A 19,058-nucleotide genomic window follows, 5' to 3' on the forward strand; every position below is an offset into this window, starting at 1 on the left:
CCTATGCTCGTATCAACATTGAAGAATTCCAGAAGCAGTTCTTGTGGGTTTCCTTTGGATGAGAGGGTGCTAAAGCCTTGGAGGGTTCTGCATTGTTTGGTTTATTTTGAAGTATACAGGCAGACCATAAGTGAAGGTAGGCACTCTTGGAAGGCACCAGGTCTGCTAACTCACATTAGATATCTAGAGCAACTTTGCCCCAATCAGGTGCCCTTCAAATACTTTGGACTGCAACTCCCATCAGCTCCAGACAGCATGGCCAATGTCCAGGGATCATGGGAGCTGTAGTCCAGAACATCTGGACAGCACCAGGAGGCTGCCCAAGAGAGAGGCCCTATGTCTCCACAATGTGCTTAGAGGTCACTGGCAGATCTCACTGTCTCAGCCTCATAGCTGTAGAGGAAAATCTCCTATATACCACCAAAGGAAAATCCCAGTGGGTTACAGGGATCCATAATTGAAACAATTTTTTTTTTAAAAAAATCCTTCCAGTAGCACCTTAGAGATCAGCTAAGATATTGGTCTGAGCTTTCATGTGCATGCACACTTCTTCAGATACACTGAAACAGAAGTCACCAGACTCTTATACAGTGGTACCTCGCAAGACGAATGCCTCGTAAGATGAAAAACTCTCAAGACTTAAGTGTTTTTCGTTTTTTGAGTTGCTTCGCAAGACAAATTTCCCTATGGGCTTGCTTCGCAAGACGAAAACGTCTTGCAAGTTTGTTTCCTTTGTCTTGCAAGTTTGTTTCCTTTTTCTTAAAACCGTGCATTCAGGGGGTGCAGTTGCGACTTGACTTCGAGGAGCAACTCATAGCACGCCTTTTTTGAGGTTTTTGAAGACTTTGGTGATTTTTGAAGCTTTTCCAAAGTCCGTGCTTCGCAAGACGAAAAAATCGCAAGACGAAAAAACTCGCAGAACGAATTAATTTCGTCTTGCGAGGTACCACTGTATATGGTGAGAGCGTGGGGAGGGGTATTACTCAGAAGGGTGGTGGGAATGGTTGATTGGCTGATAGGTGTGGTAAACCTGTTGACAACTCTTAACGACTGCAATTGGTCTTACAGGAAAAAGCAAGGGGGGAGATGGCTACAAATAGCTTTATCATATATAATGAGATAAGAATCCAATGTCTCTATTCAGACCAGGTCTCTCCATGGTTTTAAGTTTGGTACTAAGTTGCAATAGAGCAACTTCTCTTTCCAGTCTATTTCTGAAATTCTTTTGTAATAAGACAGCTACTTTGAGATCCTGTATAGAATGTCCTGGGAGACTGAAGTCTTCTCCTACTGGTTTCTCTGTCTTGTGATTCCTGATATCAGAAGGGATCTATAATGGAACAGATGGGGCCTGAACCAAAGTAAACACAGGAAACAATCTGGTAAACATCGTGGATGATTAAATTATATGTTGGTTTTTATGGAAGCCGCCCAGAGTGGCTGGGGAGGCCCAGCCAGATGGGCGGGGTATAAATAATAAATTATTATTATTATTATTATTGCTTCTGTTACAATGGGTCGTTGCTATAACAGCAGATTAAGGTAATTTTGCATCACATGGAAAGTCTTCCATTTCCATTTTTACTGCAAGGAACTTCTTCAGGCTCCTGAACAAAAATTTTGTTTTATCATTATGATGATGGTTTATTAATTTATATACTGCTTACTTGCCAAGGTGGCTTCTAAGTGGAAGAATTTAGAACAAAAACTAAGTTATCAATAAAACAAGGTCAAAATAAAAATTTATATGAAACATAGAACATATGAAACCAGTAAAACTTTTAAAAACAAATATGCATAACTCAATTATATTGCCTAGGTAGGGTTGCTGAAATAAACAGGTTTTCCCACAGGAGTCTAAAACGATACAGCATGGCCATCTGCCTAATGTCAATAAGCAGGAAGTCCTAAAGTACAGCTTTTACCACGCTAAAAGATTATCTTCTCGCAAATGAGAAACAAACATAATGTGCAAACCCCAAACATTTTGCAACGAGGAAGTTGCAAAGAAGGTTCTTGAGAGAGTCCTAAAGCATTTTAGAGAGAAAAGAAAATCACTTCCCCCTTGCCCACGTCCACTTACTCCTGACGAGCACCGTGGCAAATGAGTAGGCTTCGCCATAAGCGTTTTTCACTTCTACACTGTATTCAGCAGAATCGTCCAAGGAGCACCTAAAAGAAAGAGAGGAAGCTAAAAGCACCTGGCCCTGAGGGGGGCCCAGGAGGCCTCAACAGCAACGAGCGCCAGACCAGAGTCCACGGGCATGAATGGGATGCCTTTTTCAGCCAGAGGTCCACAATCTCTTGAGGGGAACCTTCTGGGGGCCACATTCAAGTGGTGATTAGGGCCAGAGGCAAAGGTGGGTGGAGCAATTGAGAGGATTCTTAACTTTGCAGACTAGGCTGTATTCTAGCTGCACAAAAGTGAAAGGTGTACCTATACACACACACCTTCAACCTTCAACAGGAAAAAATAGCCATCATTGTACTTCAGGGACCCTTTCCAGCTAGGCAAAGGCACTTGTGTAGGGTGAAGAGGAGGGCGAGGGAGGGGCGGGGCTTGGGATGGGGCGTGGCCTAGGGAGAATACCAAGGGATAGACAAAGAGGTTGGGAGGGTCGCAGTCTTTTGAAAGTGTTGGGGTGCCCCACGGCTTTCAGTTCGGAAGCCCCGATTCCTAATACACAAGTGAGTGCTTATTTTTAATACCTGTGGTTGGACTATTAAGGCATTCTGCAGACAGCTCAGAGGAGAAATGGCACCTGACGTTTCAATAAAGGTAAATCACAATCTGGCTTTTCCTTGCTTTCATGCAAGTCCGTTACCTGCTGATGTCCAAAGTCAGCATTCCAAACTCATTCTTCATCTTATATTTCCCCGCTGGAGCCAGACGAGTGTCAATCCGAACTCCATTTTTATACCTAGTCAGGTGCAAATAAACAAACAAACACAGAGACATGAAAATAAGCAGCAAGGTCAAATTTCAGGTAGGGATGGATGAATCTGTAAATTTTGGTTATCTAAGTTTCTCGTTTTGCCAATCTTAAGTTCAGTGCTCCATGTTTCCCCAACATTTTGTGGTTTTTTAAGAAATGGAAAGTAGTCCTCATGATAATTTGTCAGCAGTTTAGTGCCAATTTCCCCTAAGAAGCATATTTCTGTATGCAGTTTTTTAAAATAAACCTTTTTTTTTGCAAGCCATCTCTCCTAATATAATGCATTTTGTGTCATTTTCACTAATAAATGCATTTGTGTGCCCACTTTAACCAAGCAGATACATCTTCATACACTTTACTTGGCTGGAGAACTTCATTTCAAGTTTCAGAGAAGTGTGAATGTCAAAAGAATGACGGAGTTTCCCTTTGCATATTGCTGCAAAAAGGGTGGGTTTAGCAGGGTCACCTTTAAACTGAATCGAATTCCCCACCCACAGCCCTAATTGCAAGGGGTTCTTGAAACTGAATTCTTCCATCGCTGCCCACTCACCAAGTCACCTCTGGCAGAGGAGAGGCCAGAACTGTACATTCCAGTTTGACGCTCATTCTTTCCCAGACTGCGTGAGCCCGGAGAGGGATCCAGAACATGGGCGGCCGGCAAGAAAGCAGCTCCATGACCTCCTTTTCCAACTGTGCCTTTGCTTCAGCCTAGGACAAGGACCACAAACAGCTTTAAAACTTTTTATCTTAGTGTTCTATAAATACACTTGCAGGAATTGGGCAGGCAACTCTTAACACCCTTCTGTTTTCTGCTACAGAATAATCAGGCAGGCCCTTTCTGGAAGCTGCCTTATATGGAGTCAGACTATTAGACCATCTAGCTCAGTACTGTGTACACTGACTGGCAGCAGCTCTCAAAGGCTTCAGACAGAGTGTCAAGCCTGTGAAGGCATCTCATGGAACAGCTCTCCCAGGAAGCTTAAGTTTCTCAGCCTTTCATGGGAGGGATTCAGGAGCATACCGTAAATTTTAAGTTTGTGCAGGTAAGATGGGTTAAAATGTTCTGCTGCTTTGGTGCACTAAGTCCAAATATATACCTCTGCAGCTAGGAAAGTCCACTGAAAAGTGTGGGATATGAACAAATGATTTACAGGACAATGTCTGACATGCAGCATACCTGTCACAGTATTTCTATTTAAATCATAGAAATTTGCATCTATACATATAAATCCATATATGCAGATACGTGTCCTCCTGGGCTGGATCCAACTAATTTCTACTCAGAGTTGACCTATTGAAATTAATGGTCACTGCTAACTTGGGTCCATTAATTTCAGCGGATATATTCCAAGTAAATGTTAGTGGAGAGCAGCCCCCTCCTTTCTGGAGATATATAAGTGGCCACTGTATGGAAGTCGCATGTCCACAATCTTGTAAATCTAACACGTTCATTTATCTTATAATGTACTGTTTCACAGAGCTACAATGGTTGGAATGGTTTAACAGTAAATCCACCTTCTCTGGGGGCTCTTCGTGGCGTAATGGTGGTCCCCTAACAACTCTCAGCACCCTTAAACTACAGTTCCCAATATTCTTTGGGGGAAGCCATGACTGTTTAAAGTGAGATGAAACTGCTTTAAATGTATAGTGCATATGTGGCTGAAGGGGCTTCAGGACTCAGAACTAACCAGGAGGTGTCAATGAACACTGAGATTCCTTACTGGCTCGGTTATTTTACCTCCTGGTTGTTAACCCACTTGCTATAACAACAGAGTATCTACATACAACAGTCAGGCTCTCTTTTCACAAACCACGCAGCGCTGACCCTTTCTTATCCCATCTAACATGCATAACTTTAATCTGTTGCTCTGGCAGAAATCACTGCCGGAAAGCAATGGAAAAGTATCCACACATGCGCAGAGCCAGACATTCCTCCTCCGCAAAGCTGCAGCCTTGAGGATGATCTTCATAGTACAATCTGCAAGCTTCCAGACTGGCCCCAAGCTGGTGGATAGATGTGAGCTGAAATGCTACGCAGCAGTTTCACTGAACGTTTGTATCCATCCAATGAACTTTGCCTCTGTGGATGCTGCTGGCTCTTGACTCTCAAACAAGCCACTTTAAGCTGCTCCTCCCCTTACCTTCCTCCGCAGGGCCTTTTTGTCAGCTCTCACACGCAAGGCCCGGCAGTTCCGAATGACCGTTTTCTCCAGTTTCTCCATTTCGTTCCCAAAACGAACTCTCTTCTGTCCTCTTTTCTCTAGCTCCAAAACAGTAGTCTTCTGCCTCATTTTCGTTTCCCTGGGGACAGAAAGCATAACATATATAACACCCAGCTTTCCATGTCCTCTCGCAGGGTTCAGGTTTTGGGATGTAATCCACTGAGAGCAGTCAAGTACAACATTCCTTGTTTTCCTAGAGTGGACATGCAAAGGAATGTTTGCTCCAGCCAGGCAAAACTTCCTGTTCCTCCTGGCCTGGAACATCCTTCCTTGCATGTGACTAGTGGGAGGGCGTGACCTTTCCAGACCTGGTGAAAGGACAAGGCATGCTGCCACTCTCTCCTCTTCCATCTTCCTTTCGTCCTGTGAACTTCCTGGAATGAACTGCTGGCTGCCAGCCAAGCAGTCCCTCAGGTCATCTCCCTTATGGGGTACACCTCTTTTATACGTTTGTAACTTTAAGCCTAAAGCCTGCCTTCAGGGATCACACTGTGCTCTGCCTGATCGTGAGTAAACTTTCTTTTTACTGCTTATGAATAAGACTGTGGTGTCTTTATTCTTTTAGGAGGGATTCAAAGGGTCTTACCAGGAAAATATTAGAACACATTTCAATCTGGACAAGCCAGATTGAATCACGTATTATCTTAAGAAACTCACATGAGTTTTCAACTAGTTTTCTGCTGTGTAGAGGGGAATGCACTCTGCTGAATAAAGGAACTTGCTGTCAGGAGCTCGTCCTACACTCGAGTAGGACCCTGGCAGAGACACATGCCCGACTGGCATGTTCTCTCCCTCCTAGTTGATCGTCCGGGAACTTCAAAAGCTTTTTTCTACCTGAAAATCACAGCGACTGATGCCAACAGACATTGGCACACTTAGGGATCCGCAGAGTCTTCGCAGCTTGCGTAACAGACCTCAGCAACTCAGCATTTTGGCTAATCTACTTTATTTACATATAAACACACACAGAGCACTGTAACATGGCTCCCTCTCTCAGCAAAGAGAAAGAACAAAGGACAATAGTCCCACTTCACGGAACACAGTAACACAAACATCCTGTCTCCGTCACTTCCCACTCTGTGGAGTCAAAACATACACCATCATGTGATAGACAACAATCCCATGACTGTAATCATGGAGCAGGAATTCTAACACTTGCTAGTGCAAGTTAGGAAGGATATTAATAAACAATATATCCTCTTCGGGGCCCCTGAACATTCCCACACAGGTTTTGCCCGAACTAGCAATCTTTATGCTTTTTCATTCTCTCTGCCTCTATAGTCAGAGGCAGTAATGCTTCTGAATACCAGTTGCTGGAAGCCACAGGAGCGGAGATGGCTCTTGTGCTCATGTTCTGCTTGCCAGTTTCCCACAAGCATTTGGTTAGCTGCTGTGAGAACAGGAGGCTGGACTAAATGGGCCATTGGAATGATCCAGTAGGCTCTTCTTATGTTCTTAACCTATGAGCAGGGCTCTAGATGGCAGGCAGCCAATATGGTACCCTCCAGATACATTTGGACTCTCAACGCACATTAGTCAGCATGGCCAATAACCAGGGATTTTTGGAGCTGAACCACATCTGGAGGGCATCGCATGACTATCTCCTTATGCTTGCAGGTATGGCTCCAGAAAATTAATGCGTCCAAAGGTTTGCTGGTGATATCAGTTCACATTCACACAGCAGACAGATTTTATGCAAATGTACACAGTTCCATCACTAAGATAACTGACCCTAACTGAACTCATTATGCTTTAGAATTTTGGAAAAGTTTGCTCTAAAGCTACTGGACCTACCATGATTTTTCCGATGTCAATGCAAGTGCAGATGCTATGGACAAATCCAGATGTGTGAAGCCCTCTTCTTCTTCACTGTTGCCCCCAAGGTTGAGAAAGCAGATAGAAATGAAAGATTTCATGAATACCAAAGAAGTACTACAAGGTGCAGCGAGGGAGATATGTAACGGGACAAGTTCAAAAACAAAAATGTTTCACATGGACTAGAGGTGCCAAAAACCCCCAGCCTGTTTCTAAATACAACAGCACTATACTCAGTTAGGGATGGGTGAATCTGTCAATTTCAGTTTCTCCCTGTTTCCCATTTGTCCAATCTTAAATTCAGATTCCTGGCATTACAAATGGCAAGTCTGCTCATATGATATGCTGAATATCCAAACTGTAGTGGCATTCTCACGGGAATGCTAGCAATCCCTAATGAGTTTTGTGAATCTTCCAAAGCTTCGCTCTTGGTTTTCGTGAACTCACAAAATTTATCACAAAAAGTTTACATTATTTGAAATTCTGGTATTCATTGTAAGCGCGCGAGCACACACACACACACACAAACTATATATATATAACACTGGGTTTTGTCATTTCATTCATTCCTTGGCTAACCTGGTCCTGAACTTTGCCTTCCTTGTTCTAGAGCTCATTTGTAGATTTCTGTGCCTCTCCTCCTTTTGCTCTTCTTCCCTGCGGTGGGAAAAGCTTTGGATTTCCATGATGGACCCTTATGGGGTGGGAGGGAATTCCTGTCAGAAACAATAACATCAAATGTTCATGAAAATAACAGACAAAAATGCAAAATTGCATAGAGACATTTGTATGTATGGAAAAATTCAGACTAAAATGCTGGTGTAATTTTATGAGAAAAGAAGATGGAAAATGATGTGGAAAATGTAAAGAACTTGCTTGGGAAAAAATGAGAAACCGAGAGAACTGAAAATTGATGAATTTACCCATCCCTGTTGAAGAAGACACACACTAATTCACCCATTCATTCATTCATTCATTCAGTTAGTTAATTAGTTATTTGCTTTCTCTTGCCCAGGATAACCCAAAGCAACTTGCAACCAAACAGACAATAAGCCCCACCTAGATATGTTAAAACCAAGATAAATTATTCAGGTGAATTATCTCAGAAATTACTCAAAATACTTGTTAGATAACAGTCTCCAAATGAAACTCCCATTTAACTCACTGGATTTAAATAGGTTTTTTTGTCTTTGGCATGTTGGTTTTATTGTGTGTCTCAAGTTCTGTTTGGAAGATGCATTTTCTGTTTTAATTAGAACATCTGAGGCTAATACTTTTAATAAACTGTTTACGCTTGAATGCAAGTAACGGGTTTTAAAATAGCCCATGTGTTAAACTGTTGCAGTGAACACAAAACACTCAGACTTAACTGTGCATGTGTTCCCATCACTCTTGCATCAACAGAGCTCAGGCAAGAGGAAGCATAAGAACTGCAGCAAGTGGAAAGACAATTGTCTTAAATTCGGGATGAAAATAACACTTAGCAGCTGCGAAATGGATATAAATAAATTAGTATTCTTTAGTATTACATTATAGACTTTATTAAGACATTATTTAGACTTTACATTATTAAAAATGAGGTCATTGCTTCTTTAGTCCAGAATCCCAGGTGTGTAACCTGATATCTGTAACACCTAGCACTGAGGTAACCAACCCAATGCCCTTGAAGTATTACACTGGAGCTGCTGGGCAAGTACCCCAGACTCTGAGCTTTCATTTTAAAAAAGACATCAGTCTCTTGCCCTCCTAGAAAGAAAGTTACGGGGTAAAATTTGCAGGTACCTTCAAAATGACTTCTGCGAAAAGAGAGTGCAATGTGGACACAATGTGGACACATGGTATGTTTTTCCTGCTACTGAGGGAAAACACACACACACACACACACACACACCTGTTGTTATTAGATAGCAATAGCAAAAGTGTATGCATTAACTGTTAAACCACTCTGAGAATTATAGTTTTGTGAGGAGACCAGGGGCCTCCTCATAAGTCTCATTATGATTAATCCCAGAGTCACCTGTGAGAATAGGATACTAGACTAGATAGGCCATTGGACTGATCCAATTAGGTGCTCTTTGTGTTCTTATGTTAATAAACTATAGTAACCAGAATTCTTTGGGGAAATCACAAAGGTTTAAAGTGATATGATGTGGCTTTAAATATATAGTACTAGGAGTCCCTGATTTCTAGGGGCCGCGTGGCCCATTTGGCAATCTAAGGAACTATTGCGGGCTCCACAGAATTAATTTTCACTAAAGAAAGACTGCCGCTGCTGCCCACGAAACAGGCAATCCCCTATACACCCACCAAAACAAAGCACAGTCCAAAGAAGCAGGCAACAGACACCCCCCGCCCCCGCCCCATATTGGGCACTTCCCTAAACAGCAATCAGTAAAGAGACAACACTGCTTTCAATTTTAAAAACTGGAAGGGGAGAGGCTGTTGCCAGGCACCAAGCGGGTGGGTATTTGATGGTGCCATTTCTTGGACTCCAGCAATATACTCATGAGCAAGTCCTCTTGACATACTCAGAAATAAATGCCTTCGTCTTGAAGGATTTGCTGTACTCTGGTATACATTGCTAGATGATTTAACAAGAAGTTCAGGAGATGAGAACATGCAGTATGCTCCACTGATTTGTAATGAGGGTCACCTCGTAAATAAATAAATAAATAAATAAATATAGGAGAGGTTAATTCTGTGTGGAGAGGGATGACAAGGGTCTGACAATTTTTGTTTCTTCCCCCTCCCCCCAGTCTTAAGTTCAGTCCTTCACGTTCCATCAACAGTATTCAATCTTTCTTTTAGAAGTCACCGTGAAAAGCCACCAGCATTTTAGTACAAATTTCTCCTAATACATTTTTGCAAAGCATTTCCCCACTAACAGAACCTTTTATGCATCCTATTTTCACCAATATATGCATTTCTATCAGGGCCTGCCCAGCCATTAGGACGGGCAAGGCCACTTGGAGGATGAAGTTAATGGACTATGCAGAATTAGATAAACTAACAGGAAGGATTCGAAACCAGCAAGACCAGAAATTCATGGAAGACTGGAGTAAATTTACGGACTATTTGAAAAGTAATTGTGAAGAACACACGATGTTTGTAGGGTTGCAAGAAGTTTTGTGAGGAGTATTATTAGAAGTATTGTAAAAATGGACAAAGGGGAGGATGATTTGTTAAGAGAGGTAAAGGCAATATAAAGTTAAGAAATGCATAAGAAGTGGTTAAAACGGTGGATCATCAGAGGTGCTGATGGAAGTCCAAAAAGATTGTATAAGTGATAAGTTTTGTGGTACATTTTATAATTTATATGTTAAAATTAATAAAACATATTATTAAAAAAAGGACAGGCAAGGCCACCCTCTCAAGCAATGGAAGCCCCCAAGGTGGCAGTGGCAGTGGCAGTGGCAGGGCAGGGTGGCACTACCCAACTGGCCACAAGCAGTCCAATGGGATGTGCTGCTCCTGATTTCTATGTGCACCTTACCCAAGTACTTACATTTTTGTACACATTACTTGGCTGGAGAACTGCACTGGAAAATTTGGAGAAGGGATGGCTGTGTTTCATTTTCCATATTATTTCAGAAAGGGCATATTCATTAAGTTTTCTTTTAGATGCCTCCTTTGTCTGTACTGGCACACAATGCTAAGCACACAATGGCTTAGAGCATACTACGCAACTGTCCCGTTTTAAGCAGGACTTCCTGGATTAACAGAAGCCTTCCTGACTCCTGATCCCAATCCTGGATGTCCCATTTGGGACCAAAAGACGTGTAGTTTTTGGTTCCGCGCTGTGGTGCGAGTCAGTTGGCTCACACCAGAATGCAGCACCAAAAAAACAGAGCTAAAAGATGCTCTTACCTTTGCCTCCATTAGATTTTTTTTTTCAAGCCCCCTACACCTTCTTTAGCACCACCACTCTCCTTTTACATCGCCATTGGCAGAAGCTGGTGCTCAGAGCAAACTCTTCTTTTCATTGGCTAGCCATACAGCAGGTGGATGTTGCTGGCCTTAGCCATGGCCACTTGAAACATTGCTGTTGCCATTGAGTTAGAGGCATTAAAGATGGAACGGTGGGGTAGTTGGGGTGCAGCAACTCTGAAGGTGGTTACCTGCTGTGGACCATTGCTCATATATTGTACTGGCATACTGAGAAATAAGTGAGAACACTGGGTCCTGGCTGAGGTTTTGGAACAATGAGAGATGGGCGGGTGATGCGGGGGGGGGGGAGAGAAACAGCGGGAAGATCAGGCAGGTGGAGGCCAGAAAGAGTGCAAAATTCAGGCGGGAGAAGGAGCATGGAGTTTGGGCAGATGGGGAGGAGCAGGAAGATGGGTGGGAGGGAAGGTGTCCCACTGTGCTCTCCCAAAATGTTGGAGGGTATGAGTGCAAGTGAACAGATGTGCAGACCCTGAAGTGGAGTAGCTGCTTCGATTCTCCTCCAGTCATTCCCTTTCGATAAATACTTTGGCTATACACTCAAGTTGGGGGTTTGCTCTCCTTGGAGGCAAGTGAGGAGAGACAAGGTGGTGAAGTTAGGAAATTTAATGGGTTTTGAGATGGGAATGCCCATGGAAACACTCTTTGTCCATGACACTTGTTGGAGCCTCTGGGAAGCCGCAGAAGTGGTTCAGCCATTTTGGGCAGCTATGGTTTAGTACCTTGTGAGTGAATAGTCTTGGGGTGCGATTCAACTACGTGCTAATATGGTCTTTCCATCAGCGCAAGCATTTCTCCTCCCCACATACTGTTTTGGTGGTTCTCACCATCCAAAGCAGATTTGGGGTGGGGGAAGCCGAGTGGGAGGACAGCCCCATTCTTCTAGCAGGAGTCCTTGTCCTAGCTTTTGTCAGTGCACCACATTGGCTGAATCTGGTGCGTAATCTTATGCATTCATCCACATTGTTCCTGCCCTCTCTTGCCAATCAAGACTAGGAACTTCTAGTTCCTGGTTGCAGGAAACCATAGTGTGCCCTTTCATCTGATCAGCAAATTAGAGTTATAATAATAATAATAATTTATTATTTGTACCCCGCCCATCTGGCTGGGTTTCCCCAGCCACTCTGGGCAGTTTCCATAAAAACCAAAAATACACTAGTTGGCACATGCTCTGCAAACTGGGGCTGTAAAACTAGGATTGGTGATGTTGCCCTATGTCCATAACACCCCGCTGCTTCACAGGGTGGTTTTAATATAGGATGTGTGAAGTATGACAGAAATGATAAATAGCAATAATCAAAGAGATCTGAGCTAAATAAAAGAGCAGAGCATTCTTTTTAGTTCAAGAACAGGGCAGGGAGGAACCGCATTTCCCTTCCATGCTAAATTAAAATTATATTAAATTTAAAACAGAGCAAAAGAATTCCTGAGAAACAAAATGTAAGAATAGCAGCAACAATGAAAATCAGCTAGTCTTTCATACGTCAAGAATCACAAGCAATCTTTAAAGCAAGATACAAGTTTGGGGCAGGCGGCAGGAATCACGTACCTTCCCTGAAGTTGGGGAATCTTCTAAATCTTGACTTTGCTATCCCAGTGTAGAGAAAAATCAGAGAGCAGGTTGGCAAGGGAGCTACTCTTGAAGAAGAGAGATAAAGGACAAAAGGAAGGATGCCTTCCCCCTGCTTGATGGCATTAAGAATGACTGTCCCGGGAAGAATGTGTCCAAGGGTAAACTGCCCACCCTTGCAGCCTTAAATATAGCATTATCTCATGTCATTTCAATGACAATGGAGAGAACTATCTAGGATTTATGATCCCCAAACAGCTCTCTGCACGGGTAAAGCAAGATCATTTTTCTAGGTCAGAAGTATTCACGGCCATTGTCAAAGCAGAACAAGGAAGAAAAGCTGCAGGCTGATTTTCCAGGCCCAGAATCTACGGATTTCTTCTGTTTGGGCTCCCAGAAAGATTTATTTGCACAAGTTTTAGCCAATTAACAAATCTGCGAATTTGTGCTCTGTGTGTGAGAGAGGTGGGTCGAGAGGGAGGGGGGAGAGAGAGAGCAGGGTTCCTCCAGATTACCTGTTTATTGAACATTCATCCTGATTGCTTGCACAACGCTTTTGTGCAAAGCAGGGTTTTATTGACTATTGGACACAATATGCCTCTGAGTACCAGGTGCTGGAAACTGCAGGAGGGGAGAATGTTCTTGTGCTTGAATCCTGCTTGCAGGCTTCCCACAGCCACCTGGCTGACCACCGTGAGCAGGGCCCGGCTGGGACATTTTGCTGCCTCCTTCTCCTCCTTAGTTGCAGTTGAGAACTGTGGACACACCCACGATGGGGGCATGGTGGAGTGGGGTGCACTTGTGGCAGAAAGGGTGGCCATGGTGTTCGCGGGGCATGCGTGTGGCAGAGGAGGCAGTGGGGGGCACCAGCCACAGTAGCAGGGTGCTCCCGTGGAAGCTGGGGCAAGGATGTGGCACTGGCAGTGAGTGGCACACTCCTTAGGCCCAGATCTGCTGCCTGAAGTGACCGCTTCACATCGCCTCATGGGTTGGCTCGCCCTGACTCTGAGAACAGGGCATTTATCTTTAAATGTCTGAAACTGTTTTCATTGATTATTTCAATGCTTTACTACAATCAGGTGGCATATACATTTTGTTAAATAAATAGATTGATTGCACTGGACCTCGTTGTATCTGGGGGGAGTCAGGAGTTTCCTGTTGTCCTTCTTTAAATATCCGAATGACTGGACCTGCCCCGGAAGGTTGTGGACTCATTACAGTGGTACCTTGGGTTAAGTACTTAATTCGTTCTGGAGGTCCGTACTTAACCTGAAACTGAGGAGATTTCACCCCTCCCATACCCAAGAATCTCCTGAGAATCTCCTGAGGTCTCTGCTGACTCTACAGAGAGGAGGAGCAATGTACTGCTCTCTACTTAATTAGTCAAGTGAGTGAGTCAGTCTCTGTGTGTGTGAGAGAGAGTCAGTCAGTGTGTCGGAGAGAGAGTGCAAGAGATCGTGTTTATAGATAAGATTGCTGCTAAGAGCAGCTGCAGGCACTCAGAGTATAGCATTGATTTATGCTCAGAATATTTAGCTCTGTATATAGTTTGTATCATAGCTGTAGTTATAGAATAAAGGAGGATATTTTACAGAGCTGCTCTCCGAGTGGTTTATACTCTGCAAGACTCTGCAAAACGCTGCTGCGCGACGACTGTATAATTGAGACAGTGAATCCGGTGCTCTCAGCTCCAAGCTGTGAGTCCACAGCACTGTGACCTGTTCCTGTGGGAAAGGAGGTCTCTGGCAGTGCTACCCAGCTCGCCTAGCCCAGTCGGGGCTGTAGTGCATGAGTCCAGTTGGTACACTGGCTCAAGGGCGATGCTGACAGAAACTGTTATTAACCTGAAGCACCACTTTAGCTAATGGGGCCTCCTGCTGCTGCACTCCACCGGAGCTCAATTTCTGTTCTCATCCTGAAGCAAAGTTCTTAACCTCAAGCACTATTTCTGGGTTAGTGGAGTCTGTAACCTGAAGCGTCTGTAACCCGAGGTACCACTGTAGAGGTTTTTTAAGAGGAGTCTGGATTGCCAACCACGTGGTTGGACTGGTTGCCCTTTCAGGATCTTTTTCAACTCTATGATTTTATGATTCTAAGAGAAGGGCTGATGGGAGTTGTAGTCCATAACATCTGGAGAGCCAAAGACTCCTTATCACTACTCTAAGCCTTCCATGACATGGTGTCAGCTGTAGAGTTTCAAGGCCCGCAAATTTATATGAAAACAAAGAAAAAAGGACAGCCACGCCTGAACCAGAAGCCTTCGCCTTTCATAATTCTGGAGGGTGGCCTGGGTTGAAACAAACAAACAAACAAACAAACAAACAAACAAACAAACAAACAAAGGTTTGCTGGAGTCCCTGATAATGCCTAATTCAAAGGTGGGCCCACCAGTGAACTCTCCATTTTGTATCACTCCTTCAAATGGAAGGCCTCCCCGCCTTTGGTCCAGTGGTATCCCCATTGATGGTTCTGTGTGTGAGGTTTCCTTTTTAAAAAGTGAGCAGGAACAGGCTCCGCCGTGGCATTTAATCACTGGCTGAGTGGCATCACCTGGCATGCTGCTGACATGGGATCCCCGGGCTGCTGCTCAGAAAAGCATCCCACATCAAGAGCTTGGAACGCGGCCCCTGGCAGGGCAGCCTGCACCCTTTAAAGCCCCGTCCTTGCATGGAAACCAACAGGTGGCCGGCTGGGCTGTCAGCAACATCTGCAGCTGCTTGCCCAGGGTCAGGGAAGGAGGAAATGGACTGATGATGATCCCACTAAACGTTTCCCCAAGCTTCAGACAGCGGCGCATGCCCCTTCCTTTAGGGTCACGACCACTCAGCCTATCTCTTGACGAGTGATGTGTGGATTTCAGTTTCTCCCATTTTCTCATTTTTCCTGTCCGTTCTCTGCATTCCCGCATATTTGTGATTTCTCTTTTTTAAGAGTCCTTGTGGAAATTCATCAACATTTTTGTGCAAATTTATTCAAATAAACACATTCTTGTGTGTAGTTTTGACCAGTGCTTACATTTGTTCAAGCAATTTCCCCCAATGTAATGTGTTTTGGTATGTTACTTTCAGCCAGTTTTGGTATGTTACTTTCAGCCAGTGTGGTGTAGTGGTTAAGAGCGGTAGTCTTGTAATCTGGGGAACCGGGTTCGCGTCTCCGCTCCTCCACCTGCAGCTGCTGGGTGACCTTGGGCTAGTCACACTTTGAAGTCTCTCAGCCCCACTCACCTCACAGAGTGTTTGTTGTGGGGGAGGAAGGGAAAGGAGAATGTTAGCCGCTTTGAGACTCCTTAAAGGGAGTGAAAGGCGGGATATCAAATCCAAACTACTCCTCTTCTTCTTCTTCTTCTTCTTCTTCTTCTTTTTCATCTTCTTCTTCACTAATATATGTGTTTATATGCCTGTTGGGGTTGAGCCATACCATACAGTGGTACCTTGGGTTACATACGCTTCAGGTTACATACGCTTCAGGTTGCAGACTCCGCTAACCCAGAAATAGTACCTCAGGTTATGAACTTTGCTTCAGGATGAGAACAGAAATTGTGCTCTGGCGGCACAGGGGCAGCAGGAGGCCCCATTAGCTAATGTGGTGCTTCAGGTTAAGAACAGTTTCAGGTTAAGAACAGACCTCTGGAATGAATTAAGTACTTAACCCGAGGTACCACTGTATATCTAAAGTGCACTTAACACACTTTTAAAGCACATGACGACTTGAAGGAAGGAAGGAAGGAAGGAAGGAAGGAAGGAAGGAAGGAAAGAAAGAAAGAAAGAAAGAAAGAAAGAAAGAAAGAAAGAAAGAAAGAAAGAAAAGGAACTGTAGTTTTGTTAAGGGTTTTGTGAATTGTAGTTCTGTGACTGGTAATCAGCTGCAAAGATTATTTGTGGCGAAGCCATGTGCATTAAATGTGCTTATTTTCACACACTGCTTTAGGTCATAAGTTGCCAACAGAGGCCTTCTCTGTAGGGTCCTGTTCCCCACCCTCCCTAGCTTGGAAGAAGTGTTCTACTTTGGTTAAGGCTTGTTTCAATTATAATTGCAGCTTGTGTTCCTCCAGTTTGCAAATGTACCCATGGGCCCCAAACATTTGGCAGCCCCTGCTTTAAGGCATGTTAGTGACGTGATGTTCTTTCACTTGGGAGTGGCCCCATATGAGGTGCAATATCTGACTCATACTTAATGGGGCATGTTTTATAACCTCTAGGACGGTTCCTATCCTTGTATCTCGTAGATGTTAAAGCATGCTCCAGCAAGCTGAGAAGGCCTTCCCGCCTACTGAAGAGACTTTTTGAACCACTTCCAGAATGTTCATTTTCATAGCTCTCCCTAACTCACAGGAAAACTGTACATAAATATTGATTTGTTCAATGTTTATTGTGAAATTTGGACCCCTCCTTTCAACCAAAGAGTGCCCAAAGCAGCTACCAAACAGTAAGAGAAGGGAAAAGCAAAACAGTAATGAAAAAGGAACAAAAACAGCAGATGAAACATGTGGCTAAAATCAATAAGGACAGCAGCCAGATGAACTGTAGCACCCTGCTTGTGGTTAACGCTTAGCTGGAATGAAATATTCAATGCAGCAATAGAGAAATTAAAATAATAATTTATTTGTCAGACAAATAAATGAGAGGCACAATGGTATATGGTTACCAAGCTCTGGCCTGGCCTCCTGCCATTATGGCCAGCACTTATATTTCCTTAACCCAGCCCCCTTGCTCCTCCTGTGGCTGCCTCTGTCCAATCAGCCTGGTTGAAATTCCTATTGGCTGTTTGCTAGAACCAATCACAAAAGATACACCCATTTCCTTTTGCCTTTTATGGGAAATAAAAGCTATATATTCTTCTATCTATAAATGACAAATAAGTAGTCATTTATCTTACATTTGTCTCAACAAGGAACCTTAATTACCAGCTCACCTCTTGCCCTCCTTGCCCTATTGCCCTCCAAAACAGATGGTTAATAGTTTTAAATTTTTATCTTAAACAGATGTCAAGGATCTTGAGTTCACATCATCATTGAAAGATCTCCTTCTTTTGGAGGTCTTTAAACAAAAGCCTGACAACCATATGTGTGCTCTAATGATGTTTCCTGCTTGGCAGGGGGGCTGGGCTGATGGCCCCTGTGGTCTCTTCCAACTATATGAAATAAGAATCTAGCATAAGGATTTAACATTTCTTAGTTTCTAAATCCTTTGCATAATTACATTTAAGCCAATATATTTCATACATTATCATAGATAGCTTTTTAGAAGAATAAACCTTCTCAAAGTAAAAAGGAAGGAATAGTTTACAGCCTCAAAATAAAATAGGAAGAAACCTCTTCTTCTGTTTACACCCCCCCTTCTCCAGCCAAGTCAGTTGCTTTTTCCATTTGCTCTTGACCTTTTAACCTTAGGAAAATATGGCTCAAGTTTAATGGGAGGCACATGGTTTTATTTTACTATTTACCAATTCTTAATTATGTTTTTCTCAGCTTTTTTTATATTCTGTAATATGTAGGGTCAGTGTAACCTTTGCTCTCAGCCTGTAATTCCCTTTTTACGACTTTGAGAATTGTTTTCTGCTATAAATCAGGGGGCCCCCTTGTCCAGGAGGATAAACATCTTGCCAAAGTACTTAGGCAGCTGGTCTTCTGCCTGGCATAAAACATTTGAAAATCTTTAAGCTCATTTTAAAATACAGGCCCTGATCAAAATATAAGCCTTGATAAAAATGCAGGCTATGATTAGATGCCTCAGAACGAATTACAACATACCAGCCACAGACAAATCAACTTATCAGGGCAAAGTTCTGTCTGAATAAAAACCCATTTACCTGCTGCCAGGTCACCATATGGACTTCCTAGCAAAGAGTTCCAGTTTTCTTGAACAGGGACAAACTTGGCCATTTTGGTTTCTCATTTGTCCAATTTTAGTTCAGTTCTCCACATTTTTCACGTGAGAGTGTGTTGTTGTGGTTGTTGGATTTTTTTAGTCCTCCTGAAAATTCACCTGCATTTTAGTGCAAATTCCCCCTAAGATAATGCATTTTTCTATGTCATTTCTATCTGTTTATACGCATATTTTACCCTAATAAATGCATTTTCTTACAAATTACATGGCTAGAGAACTGCACTGCAAACAAAGGGGAGCACAAGCTGTGAAGAGCTTATTTGGCGCTGCTGGAGGTGTCACAACTATAACATCCCATGGAAGATGAGAGGTGGGGGGGGGAGAGGGAGGGCCAGATTTTGGTGTCTCACAGGGCTTCAGTGAAATTTTACAGTCTGCCACTACTGCAAAATTTCAAAGGATGTTGGCATTTTTCTTCCTATACAGTGGTACCTCGGGTTACAAACACTTCAGGTTACAGACTCCACTAACCCGGAGGTAGTACCTCAGGTTAAGAACTTTGTCCCAGAATGAGAACAGAAATCGTGTGGTGGTGGTGTGGGGGCGGCAGTAGGAGGCCCCATTAGCTAAAGTGGTACCTCAGGTTAAGAACGATTCCAGGTTAAGAATGGACCTCTGGAACAAATTAAGTTTATAACTAGAGGTACCATGCAAATTGAGATTAAGATTAAGATTTAAATGTGAA

The 19,058-nt window shown here is 43.3% G+C and overlaps 1 protein-coding gene and 1 long non-coding RNA gene across 4 annotated transcripts in view; one reads left to right on the forward strand and one right to left on the reverse strand.

Moving 5' to 3' along the window:
• Positions 1-12,619, reverse strand: part of MYOM3 (myomesin 3) — a gene marked incomplete at its 5' end in the record, with an annotated part of 47,345 nt that extends 34,726 nt beyond the window's left edge. Inside the window, 7 exons of one of the 2 annotated variants that reach the window (XM_081868663.1) lie at positions 2,084-2,172; positions 2,826-2,921; positions 3,487-3,644; positions 5,078-5,237; positions 6,953-7,027; positions 7,553-7,689; positions 12,468-12,619. In XM_081868663.1, coding sequence (XP_081724789.1) covers positions 2,084-2,172; positions 2,826-2,921; positions 3,487-3,644; positions 5,078-5,237; positions 6,953-7,027; positions 7,553-7,659 — 685 coding nt within the window. Of the gene's footprint in view, positions 1-2,083; positions 2,173-2,825; positions 2,922-3,486; positions 3,645-5,077; positions 5,435-6,952; positions 7,028-7,552; positions 7,690-12,467 lie in introns of those variants that run through there. The other variant, XM_081868662.1, reaches the window with a different exon arrangement.
• LOC309346212 overlaps positions 3,842-19,058 on the forward strand; it is a 45,428-nt gene continuing 30,211 nt past the window's right edge. Inside the window, exon 1 of one of the 2 annotated variants that reach the window (XR_014158472.1) lies at positions 3,842-3,979. This is a non-coding gene — a long non-coding RNA (uncharacterized lncRNA). Of the gene's footprint in view, positions 3,980-5,512; positions 5,665-19,058 lie in introns of those variants that run through there. The other variant, XR_014158473.1, reaches the window with a different exon arrangement.

This window comes from Podarcis erhardii, assembly GCF_964252035.2.
Source record: "Podarcis erhardii genome assembly, chromosome: 7".
Classification (NCBI taxonomy): domain Eukaryota; kingdom Metazoa; phylum Chordata; class Lepidosauria; order Squamata; family Lacertidae; genus Podarcis; species Podarcis erhardii.